The sequence below is a fragment of the Penicillium cataractarum genome (assembly GCF_028827025.1).
Source record: "Penicillium cataractarum strain IBT 29864 chromosome Unknown utg000008l, whole genome shotgun sequence".
NCBI classification, from domain to species: Eukaryota; Fungi; Ascomycota; class Eurotiomycetes; order Eurotiales; family Aspergillaceae; genus Penicillium; species Penicillium cataractarum.
Window position 1 is genome coordinate 1,012,749 of NW_026622744.1, and position 12,166 is coordinate 1,024,914.

General features: G+C 50.0%; 5 protein-coding genes across 5 annotated transcripts; 1 reads left to right on the forward strand and 4 right to left on the reverse strand.

Moving 5' to 3' along the window:
* Positions 1–764: 764 nt before the first annotated feature.
* Positions 765–1,904, reverse strand: N7496_009491 (putative C2H2 transcription factor; the record flags this gene model as incomplete). The annotated part of the gene is made up of 1 exon (XM_056702405.1): positions 765–1,904. One exon carries the CDS (start codon positions 1,902–1,904, stop codon positions 765–767), a length of 1,140 nt encoding a protein of 379 aa, XP_056551405.1.
* Positions 1,905–5,086: 3,182 nt separating this feature from the next.
* On the reverse strand, positions 5,087–6,180 carry N7496_009492 (putative L-cystine transporter; the record flags this gene model as incomplete). The annotated part of the gene is made up of 4 exons (XM_056702406.1): positions 5,087–5,443; positions 5,542–5,980; positions 6,060–6,077; positions 6,137–6,180. The coding sequence occupies 4 exons, from the start codon at positions 6,178–6,180 to the stop codon at positions 5,087–5,089; spliced, it is 858 nt and encodes a 285-aa protein (XP_056551406.1).
* A 667-nt stretch (positions 6,181–6,847) lies between these two features.
* Positions 6,848–9,248, forward strand: N7496_009493 (uncharacterized protein; the record flags this gene model as incomplete). The annotated part of the gene is made up of 3 exons (XM_056702407.1): positions 6,848–6,995; positions 7,048–7,415; positions 7,473–9,248. 3 exons carry the CDS (start codon positions 6,848–6,850, stop codon positions 9,246–9,248), a joined length of 2,292 nt encoding a protein of 763 aa, XP_056551407.1.
* Positions 9,249–10,423: 1,175 nt separating this feature from the next.
* N7496_009494 (uncharacterized protein) lies at positions 10,424–10,645 on the reverse strand (the record flags this gene model as incomplete). The annotated part of the gene is made up of 1 exon (XM_056702408.1): positions 10,424–10,645. The coding sequence occupies one exon, from the start codon at positions 10,643–10,645 to the stop codon at positions 10,424–10,426; it is 222 nt and encodes a 73-aa protein (XP_056551408.1).
* Positions 10,646–11,099: 454 nt separating this feature from the next.
* Positions 11,100–11,565, reverse strand: N7496_009495 (uncharacterized protein; the record flags this gene model as incomplete). Its single annotated transcript, XM_056702409.1, has 2 exons — positions 11,100–11,410; positions 11,529–11,565. The coding sequence occupies 2 exons, from the start codon at positions 11,563–11,565 to the stop codon at positions 11,100–11,102; spliced, it is 348 nt and encodes a 115-aa protein (XP_056551409.1).
* Between the last annotated feature and the right edge of the window lie 601 nt (positions 11,566–12,166).

The window sequence follows — 12,166 nt, forward strand, 5'->3', positions numbered from 1 at the left end:
AGGTTGGAGTGCGGGGTGGCATTGGGTTTGGTTCGATTGGTTACTGCGACTACTATAATTATCGATTCTCCTATCAGTGGCTGGTACGGGTTGTTTTGGACTGATCATCTGCAATAGTGACTTGAATCGTTGAGGCTGCATGCTGGTTTTGACAGTTCGAGTCAAACTGACTCGTTGGGGGTGATCGACAGAAAATAAAGTAGAATTCAAAGTTCAAGGCTGATCCAAGGCGATCGGAAATAAAAGGATATTCAATACGGTAATAAAAATAGGAAAAAGGAAAAATCCAAGGCACTACAATTTCTCGGATAATCCCATAGCTGAGAAGAAATGTCTTGTATTGTTATCAATGACAGTGGTAGAAGGCAAAATCCAATCCGATCCCAATGCGCCCCAACTGCTATGGCCAGTCGCCAATTTTTTGTCGGTCGTTTTCCATCTTTTCTGTCAAAAAATCTCAGTAAACGAAATCCCCCAAAAAAACACCCCGTCTAATTCCCCCGATTTCCCCTAGAACAAGAAAGTCAAGTTCGCCAATTCACCGAGACCCGCTAGCCCCAATGTATTTATTGATACAGGTCAAAATAGAAACTCCCAAAAAGAAAACAGACCCAGATTCCAGACCCCAATACCAAACAAAAGAAATAGATCCCAACTTGGTGAACGCTCATCCGAAAAAAGGGAAATCATCCAGCATCAACATAACACATAATTCTTGTAAAAAGCATAATCATCCATAGGCATGCACGAGAAGTCAGTCACTATCAGCGACTGCCCCCACGCCGATGAATACGCCGCACATGATCTTTCATGTTATCCACACGGCTGAAGACCCGCCCGCACCCGTCCCACTCGCAAACGATGCCAGGGTTATGCTTCGCCTCGTGGCGAGCACGATCCTTCTTACTCGAGAACCCACCCTGCTTGGACTGCGGACAACCCTCGTGTCGGCAGAAGAGATGCTTGCGGTGACGATTGAAATGCTTGCGTAAATCACAGCCTCGTCGGAAAGAGGCCTGCGAGGTACAACCCGGATGGGCGCATCGCCAGAGCCCGTCGCCAGCGGGGATACCGTAGCGTGAGAGGTCGGCTGGGTTGAAGGGAGGTGAGGATGGGTGACGGGAAGAAGAGGATTCAAAGTCGGAGAGGATTGTGGGTGCTGGGGAGGTGCTCATTGCGGACGAGGAGTCGAGAGATGGGGAGAGGAAGTTGCTGTCGTGTGTGTGGGCGGTGGTGGAGGAGGTAGATGATGGGGCTGCTGAGAAGCTGGTGGGGAGAGGGGAGATCCATTGTTGCTCGGTGGTGGTCATGTTTTCGGCGAAAGATGGATAGCAAGCTTGAGGGAGTTCAGTCGAGGGGAAGGCGAGGGGGCTAATTGCTGGATAAGGGGGACTTGTCGGGTAGAGTCCGCCGGTTGGGTCACTCTCCATGCACCATTTGTTGATCTGGTGGTGATTATAGCCAGAGACACTTTGGATTGGTTGGTGCATCGAGGGTTGAGACGACCCGTATGTATAGTAAGGCTCCATGAAGGGTGAAGCAGAGGTGGAAGCGATAGCAGGGTCAATGGACGAAGTAGACATAGGTCTCATCATTTCGGCAGCGTAAAGAGATCCTACAGCATCGCTGACGGGCGAGTCTCGGTCTGATAAGTAGGTCTCCGGTGCCAAGAAAGACGTCACGTCCTGAGGGGCACTCGCATAGCCCAGCGGCGGTTGGACCCCAGCTGCAGTCGTCGAGGAGCTGACTGGGATCTCCGTCAGACCCAACGGGCCACCTGCGGCGCTGTCAGGCACGGGGGCATCCATGTCCTTAGCTCTCCAATGTGCGGGTCGCATGGTAGACATGTCGGGCAGTGGTGAGAATCGTTCAGAGCTGATCAATAGACCCTCGTCGGAAAGCATCGACGGATTATGGTGAATCTCTCTGTCAAAGTCTAGCAAGGCGCTTGTGGGGGAGTATTTGGCGTGCATAATATCAACCACTACGGGGCTTGGAGAAGGAGGAGATGGGGAGGTGAGATCCAAATTGCTGATTTAATGAGACCCGATAGGCCATATGCTGGATATTGAGGAGTGGAATAGAATTGTACTGTTGTCGTGGTGAAGTGATCGGTGTCCGGACAGGGTGAGATTTATAATTGTTCAGCCGTTCCGCAATCCTGTGGGACGGTGGAGAGTTGTCAGAAGATCGAAAGTGGAGGTCGAGATTAGAACCGTGGCTTGTAGAGTTAATCTTCAGGAGGCAATGGCGTATTTAGGCTGAGGGGGGAGGGGGAGGATCAGGTTGAATGCGTCCGTGGATGATGATGATGATTGATGACTCCGGAACGGATACTCCGATCTGTATATAAGAGCAAAAGATGGGGAGGCAGTGCTTTACAATCAAGTCTAGCCAGGCGTTCCAAAAAGCGGAATTAGGAATTTAAAAGATGATCTGCAAGCAGATTGACTCAGATAGGAGAAGGTGGAATAAAAATGAAAAAGGAAAAGAAAAAAAAGAAAAAGAAAAGAAAAGAAACAAATAACCGCGCCGTTGAATAATAATGAAGAGAGATGCACGAACTAGGAGGTAGGTGCGAGCTGTGTGTGGATTTGTGAAGGGAACCAACAAGAAATAAAACAAGAGTCCACTTCTGATCCAAGCAGCCACTAGCCAGCACAGAAAGCAAAGACGCAGAAGAGTCGACAGGGCCAGTTAGGTTAGTTAATAGTGTTCCGCCCCCATGGGTTAGGGTACATGTTGGAACCCCAGTAGGGCCAAATCGATCGTAAAATAAAATCAGACCCAATGATTCAGTATGATTCAGACTACTTCCATGCCGGGAGAGCGAGGCATGGCGGCCATGGTTTGGCACCAACGGATCGACGTAAGAGCTGTAAAGAGCGTAAAAGGTAAAAAAGACGCAGATACTCCTGTGTTGGCGGTACGCCTATTGGATACCTCGAGTAGGGCTGAGGCCGGGGGTCGGTACTCGACCAGCTGTGAAGTCACTGGAATGACCTAGGCGGGCATTACAAGCATTACAGGGGAATCCGTATCCCTGGTAGGACTCAATAGACATTGTAAGTCGGGGATGAGCGACCCATCATTTACCCAAATGGGATGTGGTATCATTGACGCTGATTGGTTGATTGTACGAGGGTTGACCAACGGTACTCTGCCTTAACCCCGAGGATCTCCGCCAAGGCCGAGCCCGGGAAAGAGTATGCTGCGCATCGTTAAACTCTTTTCAGAAGTGATAATGAGCTTGTTGATTGGGAGAGAGAGAAGGTATGCAGACTCCACCGGGCGGCAGGACATGTTAACTACTGGGCGCTGGGCTAAGCCACTCTCAAGGAGACACAGTAGTGACAGTACGAGTAGGTGCGATTCTTAGCCCTCGACGAGTAAACAGTATGTATGTCGTATCTCAAGTCAAAACAATAATCCTAATGCATGAATTGATAAATTGAACGTAGTAATTACTTGTATAGGTATGGATTATGCAGCGACTCGTAGGTCCCCCCCTCCCCCCGGGAAATTCGGCAGTGATCCGTATCGTAATGTTAGACCCATATGGAATAGAGGTCCATTATTACCTCTACGGTTGTGGGTTGCACCAGTAGCCAAAGCCGGAAATCGACTGCTGTCAAAATTGTCAATGATGCTCATGTGGAGTCCAAAAGTACGAAGAGCCCCCGCCATTTATTTTGCCTCCCCCGCTACGAACTATGGAACCGCCCATCTATACTACCGTCGACCCAAACTGCGATAACCTCCTCCCCAGAAATAGCATGATCTCCTTCTCACGGCAACTCCGAGATGTAAATTCCCCAGAACCAAACAATCATCTGCCAAAAAAAAGTAAAATGAAATAGTTTAAACATACAAGCCCTGTTATTCTGCCTGGCACACGCAATTATCTGGGGGCCTGGACGCAACGGCAACATAAAGGTAGTATCAAACGCGCGCCCACGGTTTAAGGTAGTATGTAACCTAGTCCAGCTGCCGAGATAAACAGTCAAAGAGTACGGTAAGCGTATTCGAGACACCGCATGCTACCTCGTCGATCCCTCCTGAAACAAGCAGGGGTGAGAAGTCACGTTGAAATTCGAGCTGGGGGGAAAGGGGGAATGGCTTCCGGGGAGGAAAGTAAAAACAGAAAAAAAAAGGAAGAGCGAAGCAAAGGAAACTAGACATAAGCTACAGGAAGTCAGAAACGCTTCACGCTCAGCTTGGACAGTGCCCGACTAGTCCGACACCGACGATTACAACCGAGACGTGATCCCTGTCGGGACGTCAACTGCAGTTCTGATTGGCCAAAGTGTACAAATTTAGTGCTTAGTCGGCCATCGGACCAGTCAGAGGACGGTGAGACAATCCCATGGATACGAGCGGAGCGGTCTCTCTCAGACGCGAGAAGCGGTGTCGATAACTTAACGATGATGTGCAGTGCCGAGCCGCACATGTGGCGCCGTACAATGCGACAGGGTATTGCAGAAGTCCTGCAGTGAGTTCCGCTCTCCTGGGTATAGTAGCATCGAAGATGGAGGTGGGGAGGGGAGGGATTAGCGAGGGGATCTGAGGGATCGTCCCAGCTGGGCAGCATCGGATCGGGGATAGGGCTGAAAGCTGTTGTTGGCCTAAGACCGAGTTTCAGGTGCAGTCGATGTGATTTCTAATCGCCATGCGCTGGCATTCATGCACTTGCTGTCCCGTGGAAACTCAAGAGTGTCTCGGTATAGGGCTGGGATGGAGGAGGTGGGGAATAGGTGAAAGTCAACCCACGAATGAAGTGGCTAAGGAAGCGAGCTGTCCCGAATGCCGAGTATGGCAGGCAACGTATACACGAGAGATGAGAACCAACAGAAAAACCAACAGTTGAGGTTCACAGATAGACTCCCCCTCCCGTGTCTCAAAGCTATGATCTAGGACCGATCCCGATAGTTCTATGTAGATACGGGGCATTGTAAATGCCGAAAGACAATTATATACAAAAATAGTGCTTCTCCCCACATAATGTCTCTAATTCAGCCCCCTCCCCATCTATCACTCTCGCCTGTTCTTGATTCTCATTGATCGACCAGCCAATTGATCAACCCGGCTAAGCCAAGGGATTAGATTCGTCGAGTAAAGGTGTGGTCGAATCGGGTCCCGACTGTGCCTTGGGATCCGGGGCGTCCCGGTACAGAATGTAGTGTTGAACGATAAAAATAAGGTCGAAGAAGATGGTGATGTTGCTAAGTAGTAGCTTCGCGGGGTTTCCCGTGATGCCACTCCAGTCACTTTGAAGACTAGAATCGAGGACCAGTTGGAGCAGAGATAAAATACCGCCAATGAGGTCCAGAATAATGGTCCAAATGTTCCATCCCACCGTCGATTGCCGCCGATAGTTCATCCAAGCCTGTGGGACATACTTGAACGTCGTAATGACAAGTTTGTCGTATGAGAAAGTGTAAATCTAAAAGACATTGGGTGTGGCCCTTGCATTAGACTCCGTCGGGGTATAAAAATAACTTTAAGAATCAGGCAACCAAGAGGCTTATATGTGTCACTTACCACATCGATCCAAGCCCAACCAAATGGGTCGTTTCCTCCTTCGGGGCTTCGAGCTAAGACCACGCAGGTCACCACCAATGGCGCTAATACGCAACCACTGAATAGGCCCCTCATAGTCCAGCTCACATGTTGGCGGCGAGGAGTATGCAGGCCCCAAATTTTAGGCCAAAACATCGAATATGCAATAAGGCACATGATCACCCCGAGCGCCGCAAATGCTAAATCATTCAAACGAACGGTGGGCTCGGCAGCAGCAGGGTGCCTTGCCGCATATTGATCCCGGATCATCGGGGAGTAAAGAAAAGTCGCAGTGTAAATAGCATAGCAAGTGAACCCAAGTAGGTTGATAAAGTTAAAGTCGATGGAGACCCCCGACGTGGACTTCCGGCGCCACATCGAAATGGGCAGAGGGAAGAAGGACAAAGACCAACTGGCCATACTGTTTCCAATTGTGAGCTCATGAGCTCCCCTCATTTTCAGAGCTCCCAGGCGGGTGTACTGGAGCTTATACGACTTACTATGTCCATCCCAAGAGGCTATGATGAATGATCAGTGATTATCCCCGCATTTCAACCCTTCCAAAGTGGCCACTTACCGGGACAGCGCCCGAACAAAAATCTCCAACTGTGTGCGATCCATGATTGACGGTGATTCTCATGAAGGGGCTCTCTTTTATTGTATTCGTAACTCCTAATCTTGACGTCGTACAAGTATAAGCAAGGTTTCCGAAGGCCGAGTTGAGCCGAAGGTCCCTCATTGATAAGGTCAGGTGACTTTATCAGATGGAACTTTAAACTGGAAGGCGGTCAGCTGGATCTGCCCGTTGCTCTGGTTATGCGTTGGCGGCCTAAACCAAAAGCGGTAGACAGTTGACAGCGCTCACTTCGCCCGCTTGTTGTTGATCCTGTACGACCCTTGATCATTCTCATCAATTCGGTGACTCTTGGCTGGTTTTACAATCCTCAATCTTGCTTAAGACTAGGTCTTTCAAATTCCCGGCATTGTGCGACTTCCTTCCTCCTTTTCTACTTCCTTCAATACGCGCTGGCCGTCGCTCACCACTAGACATCATCAAGTGTTATCGTGTCCGGGGAAACGCCCCATTTCCACATTTCCATCAACTGCGGTTCATCGACTCAGACATTGGAAAGTCCTGTCATCCACGATCTCAATTGAGTTGCCGATCCCGTCGCATGGTGCATTCTTCGGATCGGGGGATCTGAATAGATCTCCGTCAGCAATTCTCCTTCGGTAACCCCGACATTCCAGAGCATCGATATCGCACAAAGCATTCACCACCGTCACCATGTCCGACTCGGGGCTCACGGCTCCCGGGAGCAGCACGTACTCGTCGAATACCCTTCATGTTGGAGATGGCACTTGGGACACGCAGCGCGACACCTTTTTGCTGCCCAACTTGATGGGTTTAAATTTCGAGACGATGCGATACAACGGTCAGTCTACATGGGAATATCCGGTAATTGCGGTTTAGCTAACGCACTTCAGGCATGGGCAATCGATTTAAGGATATGGCCGGGTACCATTCCATGATAATTGCGCACGGTGTCATTGCAACAATTGTTTTCTTGGGCCTCGTGCCCATTTCCACCCTAATCATTCGATACTACTCCCGATGGAACCCATTCTGGGCATTTAAACTCCACGCGTGGTGCCAAATACTTACGCTTCTCTTGTCCACGGTGGTTTTTGTGCTGGGCTGGTTTGCCGTTGGCCCAAAGCGAAGCCTAACCAACCCACACCATGGAATCGGTCTCGCAATCTATGTGATGGTGATTTTCCAGGTTCTCTGGGGCTGGTTTATGCATAAAAAGGAAAGCAAACGGGTTCGCCATCACGTTCCGTTGAAGCTTGTGGTACGTCCCCGTCATGAGATACAGCATGTTGACCAAGCTAATCTTTGAATTTTTTAGATTCATCGGTGGATCGGTAGAGCATTAGCCCTTCTGGGACTTGCTCAAATCCCGTTGGGTCTGACGCTATATGGCTCGCCCAAGGTGCTTTTCATTCTCTACGCGGTTGGAGTCTTTGCGCTCCTAGTCACCTACTTTATCCTTTCTTACCTTTACGACGATGAGGGATTCCACATGGCAAGTGAGCATGGCAGCAGATACACGGGCCCTTCGGTTGTGGAAGAAAACCATGGAGGTGGTGGTGGCGGGCTCGGCCCTGCTCTTGCAGGTGGCGCTCTAGGCGCAGGGTTAGCTTCATTGTTCAAACGACGCGGTCGCAGCCGTCACTCGAGCGAGGCATACGAAGAGTCTCGGACATCTTACTCGGACGAAAAATATTCCGACGAGTCTTCTCGCCATCACGGTGGCGGCGGGGGATGGGGAAAGAAGATTCTTGAGATTGGCGCATTGGCCGGTGCTGGCATGCTCGCAAAGAAGTGGTGGGATCGCCGACGACAACGTGAAGAAGATACCGAGGTTGGCCGCTACAGACCTGCCCACTCTCGCACTGACAGCTACACCGAAGACTCTCTTAGCAGGCTGGAGGACGGCCGACCAGAGCCTGCTCGCCCACCAGTTGCCGGTCGCCCTCCTAGCAGGCCTCAGAGTCCTGGTTCTTCCTACTATTACAACAGCACATATTTGTCTGAGCAACCGGAACGCCGTCCGTCCCATGGTGTAAGAGATGCATTGCTCGGGGCCGGTGCTTTTGCGGCTGTGAAACGGCTGTTCAGTCGCAACAAGGACAAGGACGACGAGGAAAAGCGCCGGTTGGAGGATATCCGCCGCCGAGAGGATGAAGATGAGGCTCTACAAAGAGCAAACAGCAAGCGACGACGACCCGACGCTGTTTCTGGACCTTATCCTCAACGTCGAAGGCCAAGCCCGTACACTGAAAGTGACTTGACACCTACTGATCTGACTCCTCGGCCACGGCCTCCACGACTCGCATCTGAAAGCTCCATGCTCACCCCTGAGCCTATGGCAACGGGGGCTGCTCATGGTGCCCCTTCAGATATCCCTCCCCTTCCTCCCATTCACCAGGAACTGTCTGGTGACTTCCCTCCTCCCGAGCGGCCACACTCGCACCATTCCCACCATGCAGAGGAGATTGCAGCTGGTGCAGCTGCGGGTGCCGCACTAGGCGCTGCCTCTAGCCATCGCCGCAACAGCAGTAGTCGTCGCCGAGATGATAGTCGGCATCGATCCGACCACGTCGCGTCCCCGCCGGTATCAGTCAAAGTGAAGATGCACAACGACGGCCGACACGTAACTCTTCGTCGCCTAACTGAAGAAGAAGCCGCTGCTCAACGTGAAGCACGACGTCGTGAGCGCAGAAATTCGCGCCGTCGCGGCAGTAGTGCAGGCTCCCTCTCTGGTGACGAAGGTCGTGACTTTGACCGTTGGCGTCGTGTCGAAGAGCTTGAGCGCCAACAAGCCGAGCAAATTCGACGAGAGCAACAAGCTGCCGCCGCGGCATCCGCTGCGCCATCGGCAAGCGTGCCTCCCTCCTCATTCCACCCCTCCCAATCTCAAATCAGCCATATGCCACCTCCTCCACCTGTCGCGCCCGCGGCACCCTCAAGCATGCCCTATGGTCCAGGCAGTGTCACTTCACCGGGAACATGGACCGGCACCGAAGCTAGTGGGTCGTACGCTAATAATCGGCGACGCCGGCGTGCAGAGCGAGCCCGAGCCAAGCAAGAGAGACAGCAGCATGGCGTTGAGTTTGAGTAAGCATGGACTAACTCCTTAGCCCCCCTTTTTCCCCCCAGTTTTGATTTTTTTTTGTGTTGCTTTTTTGTGATGACCTGTATAAAATGAGTTTCTGGTTTTGTTGATATGACGGCCTCTTTCTCATACCTTTTCTGACGTTTTTGCCTTGATTTTTACTATGGATATGGATCGCTATGTTTGATGGCAATGGAAATGAACGACTTGGATAGGACATTTGTTTTTACTTGATTGATGAGGCAAGCGAATCTATGGATCTTTTCTTTCTTTGACTTCTTTTTTTACTTGGACATGTTGGCGGGTCTGGGTCATTGACTTCAATATCATTTCCCTTTTTCGTTCTGCATTTTATTTGTCGTGCTATAACGGCTAATCTCAAGATTATATGGGACGGAACCATACTGTACAGGATTGTGTCCGTAATCTCTTGGCCTCTGGGGCCAATATTGTTAAGACCGCCCGATTTCACGTTTCTACTTTGTACAATGGCTTGCTCCTGTAGAAGTTGATGTTAAATATCTGCACTAAGACTAGGAGTCATCAAGGGGTATTCAAGTTTGAGTCGTTGATGATGGATTCTGTCAAGAGAATAAGTATCATCGGAGTGCAAACAGCCCGGATATAGCCCTATAAAACCGCAAGAATATAGGGACCTACGAAATCGACGCCGAAAATGGCTCCCTTCTGCCTCCAAGCCCAGGTTTCCCTCCTTTTCATCCAGCCTGGTCGAGCGCCTATAAGATGCTCTGTCCGCTGAACATCGGGTTGTTGAGTGCAAAGAATAATGGCTGTAAACCCATGAACTCTGCCAACCACACAGTGTTTCAGGACTCAAAGCCCTATACGGAGCATGTAGTCAAGGCTATGTCTCGGTTGGAAGCTGCTAGAGAAGAGTCTTAATTGCAAATCCTTGGAAATGTCCTCAATCTTCCCATGTCAAGTTCCACCTTTTACCGTGGTGCTCCTCATACATTCGTTTCGCTATATCTACAGAAATGGAATTCGAGCACATGCTTCACTACACCCAAGGTCCAATAGCTTGATTTGTGCGAGGTCCGTCGTAATCGGTTCTTGTCATTTTTCTATTCCGTCGGAAGCAGACATAGGTTTTAATCCTTTCGAGAGTGCAAACCCTGAAACCTACACGCAGCAAGGTCTCGCCCGGTACTGATCTAATACTAGAACACGAAATCGTTCATGAAAGATAAACCTCGAAGATACCCATCTAGATAGTGCTCGGCTCGTTCGTCTTTGAACTTGAGAAGCCGCTCCACACCATACAGCAACATCCCGACCGCCTTGCTAAATCCCTGCACAGCAAGACTAGCCAGAGCCCGATCGTAAAACGCCGTTTCCAGTTCCTGGCAATCTTCCGTGTCTTGCCAACCACTTAGGGTCATGAATCCGAAAAGGCTATCCATAAAATGGAAATTTGACCCGGCTGGGAGGTAAAGAGCTCCATCCCAATCTCGTACAGCTTGAACCCGGCCCGTACAGTCGTCTATAAGGTAATTGAATGGGGCGAGATCCTAATGGGTAAGGGTAACGGGGAGAGTAGCGATATTACGTAGCTGTAGTCGGAGCTTGTTGATGCAAGCAGAAATTTTGTTCCTGAGGGCTGTATGCCGGAAAATGTATAAGATAGAGGAGTTAAAGGGAGGGAGAAAGGAGAAAAGAGGTCAATAGGGCGAGATTGGGTCTTTCGTATCGAGGCGATAGAGGGTGAGGTTACGTGACGACGTATTAGTTCAGGAGCGGTGAAACGAAACGGATGTAGTAAATCACAGGTCTTAATATTACAAGAAACAATAGACACAACAAGATATTGCATGCACTATTGATCAGCCTTTTCAATCAAAACGATGAATTGCCCGTAGGTTTCCCAGCTTGAGGAATCCACCGACTGCTACCAGCGACATCTTCGCGGCGACGTTTACCCGGGTCGGGATCTACTCTCTGGTCATGCTGATGCGGCGAATGTCTGACGATTCCGACGAGGTTCCCTGTCTGGGGCATATAGGGAGTGCTTGCGGCGACATCACTGCTCCTGGACTGTGAGTCCATGGTTATGTCAGCATCGTTGGGGTGGCGGCTGTTGTTTGTGCCTCCAGGATGGTTGTTTTGGTCACCGTGATGCCCAGGGCCTTGTTGGGCATTTTGGGTGTCTATAAATCTTCCGTTAGAGCTGCTTATTTGATTGAACAGTGTGGAAGGCGAAACAGCGACGTAACTTTGTCGCTGTCGCTGTCAACTCTGTCGAGTCGAGTTGATCTGGAAGCTTACCATTGCGAGGACCGCCGTTGGTTGATCGATCAGACATAATGGATTGCGCGATAGTACTTCTATGAGACGGCGACGTTTCGCTCTTCCCATTCTCTCTAAGGTATGAGCGAGAATATATGTTTGTCTCAAGATACATATTGCGTCCATGACGTGGTAGTGATGTCGATAAATCCACCATCCAATCACATCAGAACAAATTTAATCGTACTCAATCTAGTATTTACAGACATTCAACTTTTCTAGATTGTACAATGCTACTAGCCATAACTGATTATTCCACTAGAATGCCCAAAACTTGATTTTATCCCAGTGCCGAGACTTGACACAACTATGACAGAGTGACACCCGGAGTTGGCGCGGTCCTACGCTCACAAGTATCTTAGTGTTAGCCAGGTGCGCTATCTAATTGATGAGAGAACTGAAGGTAAGACTGCTGTGAAGTTGCGACTGACCTGGAGCTTTAGGCTGAGGGTTAGGTTAAGTATCATGGACGCTGGAAGAGTTATCTGGTACCTTCCATCCTGAAGAAATTATCCGTGGCGAGAACGAGAATGACGTGTGATGTTGTAACAGTCCACTCAATTGAGCTATTTGAATTCATTCAGGGTAAAATGTGCCTAGTTTTTGTGGTGATGGAC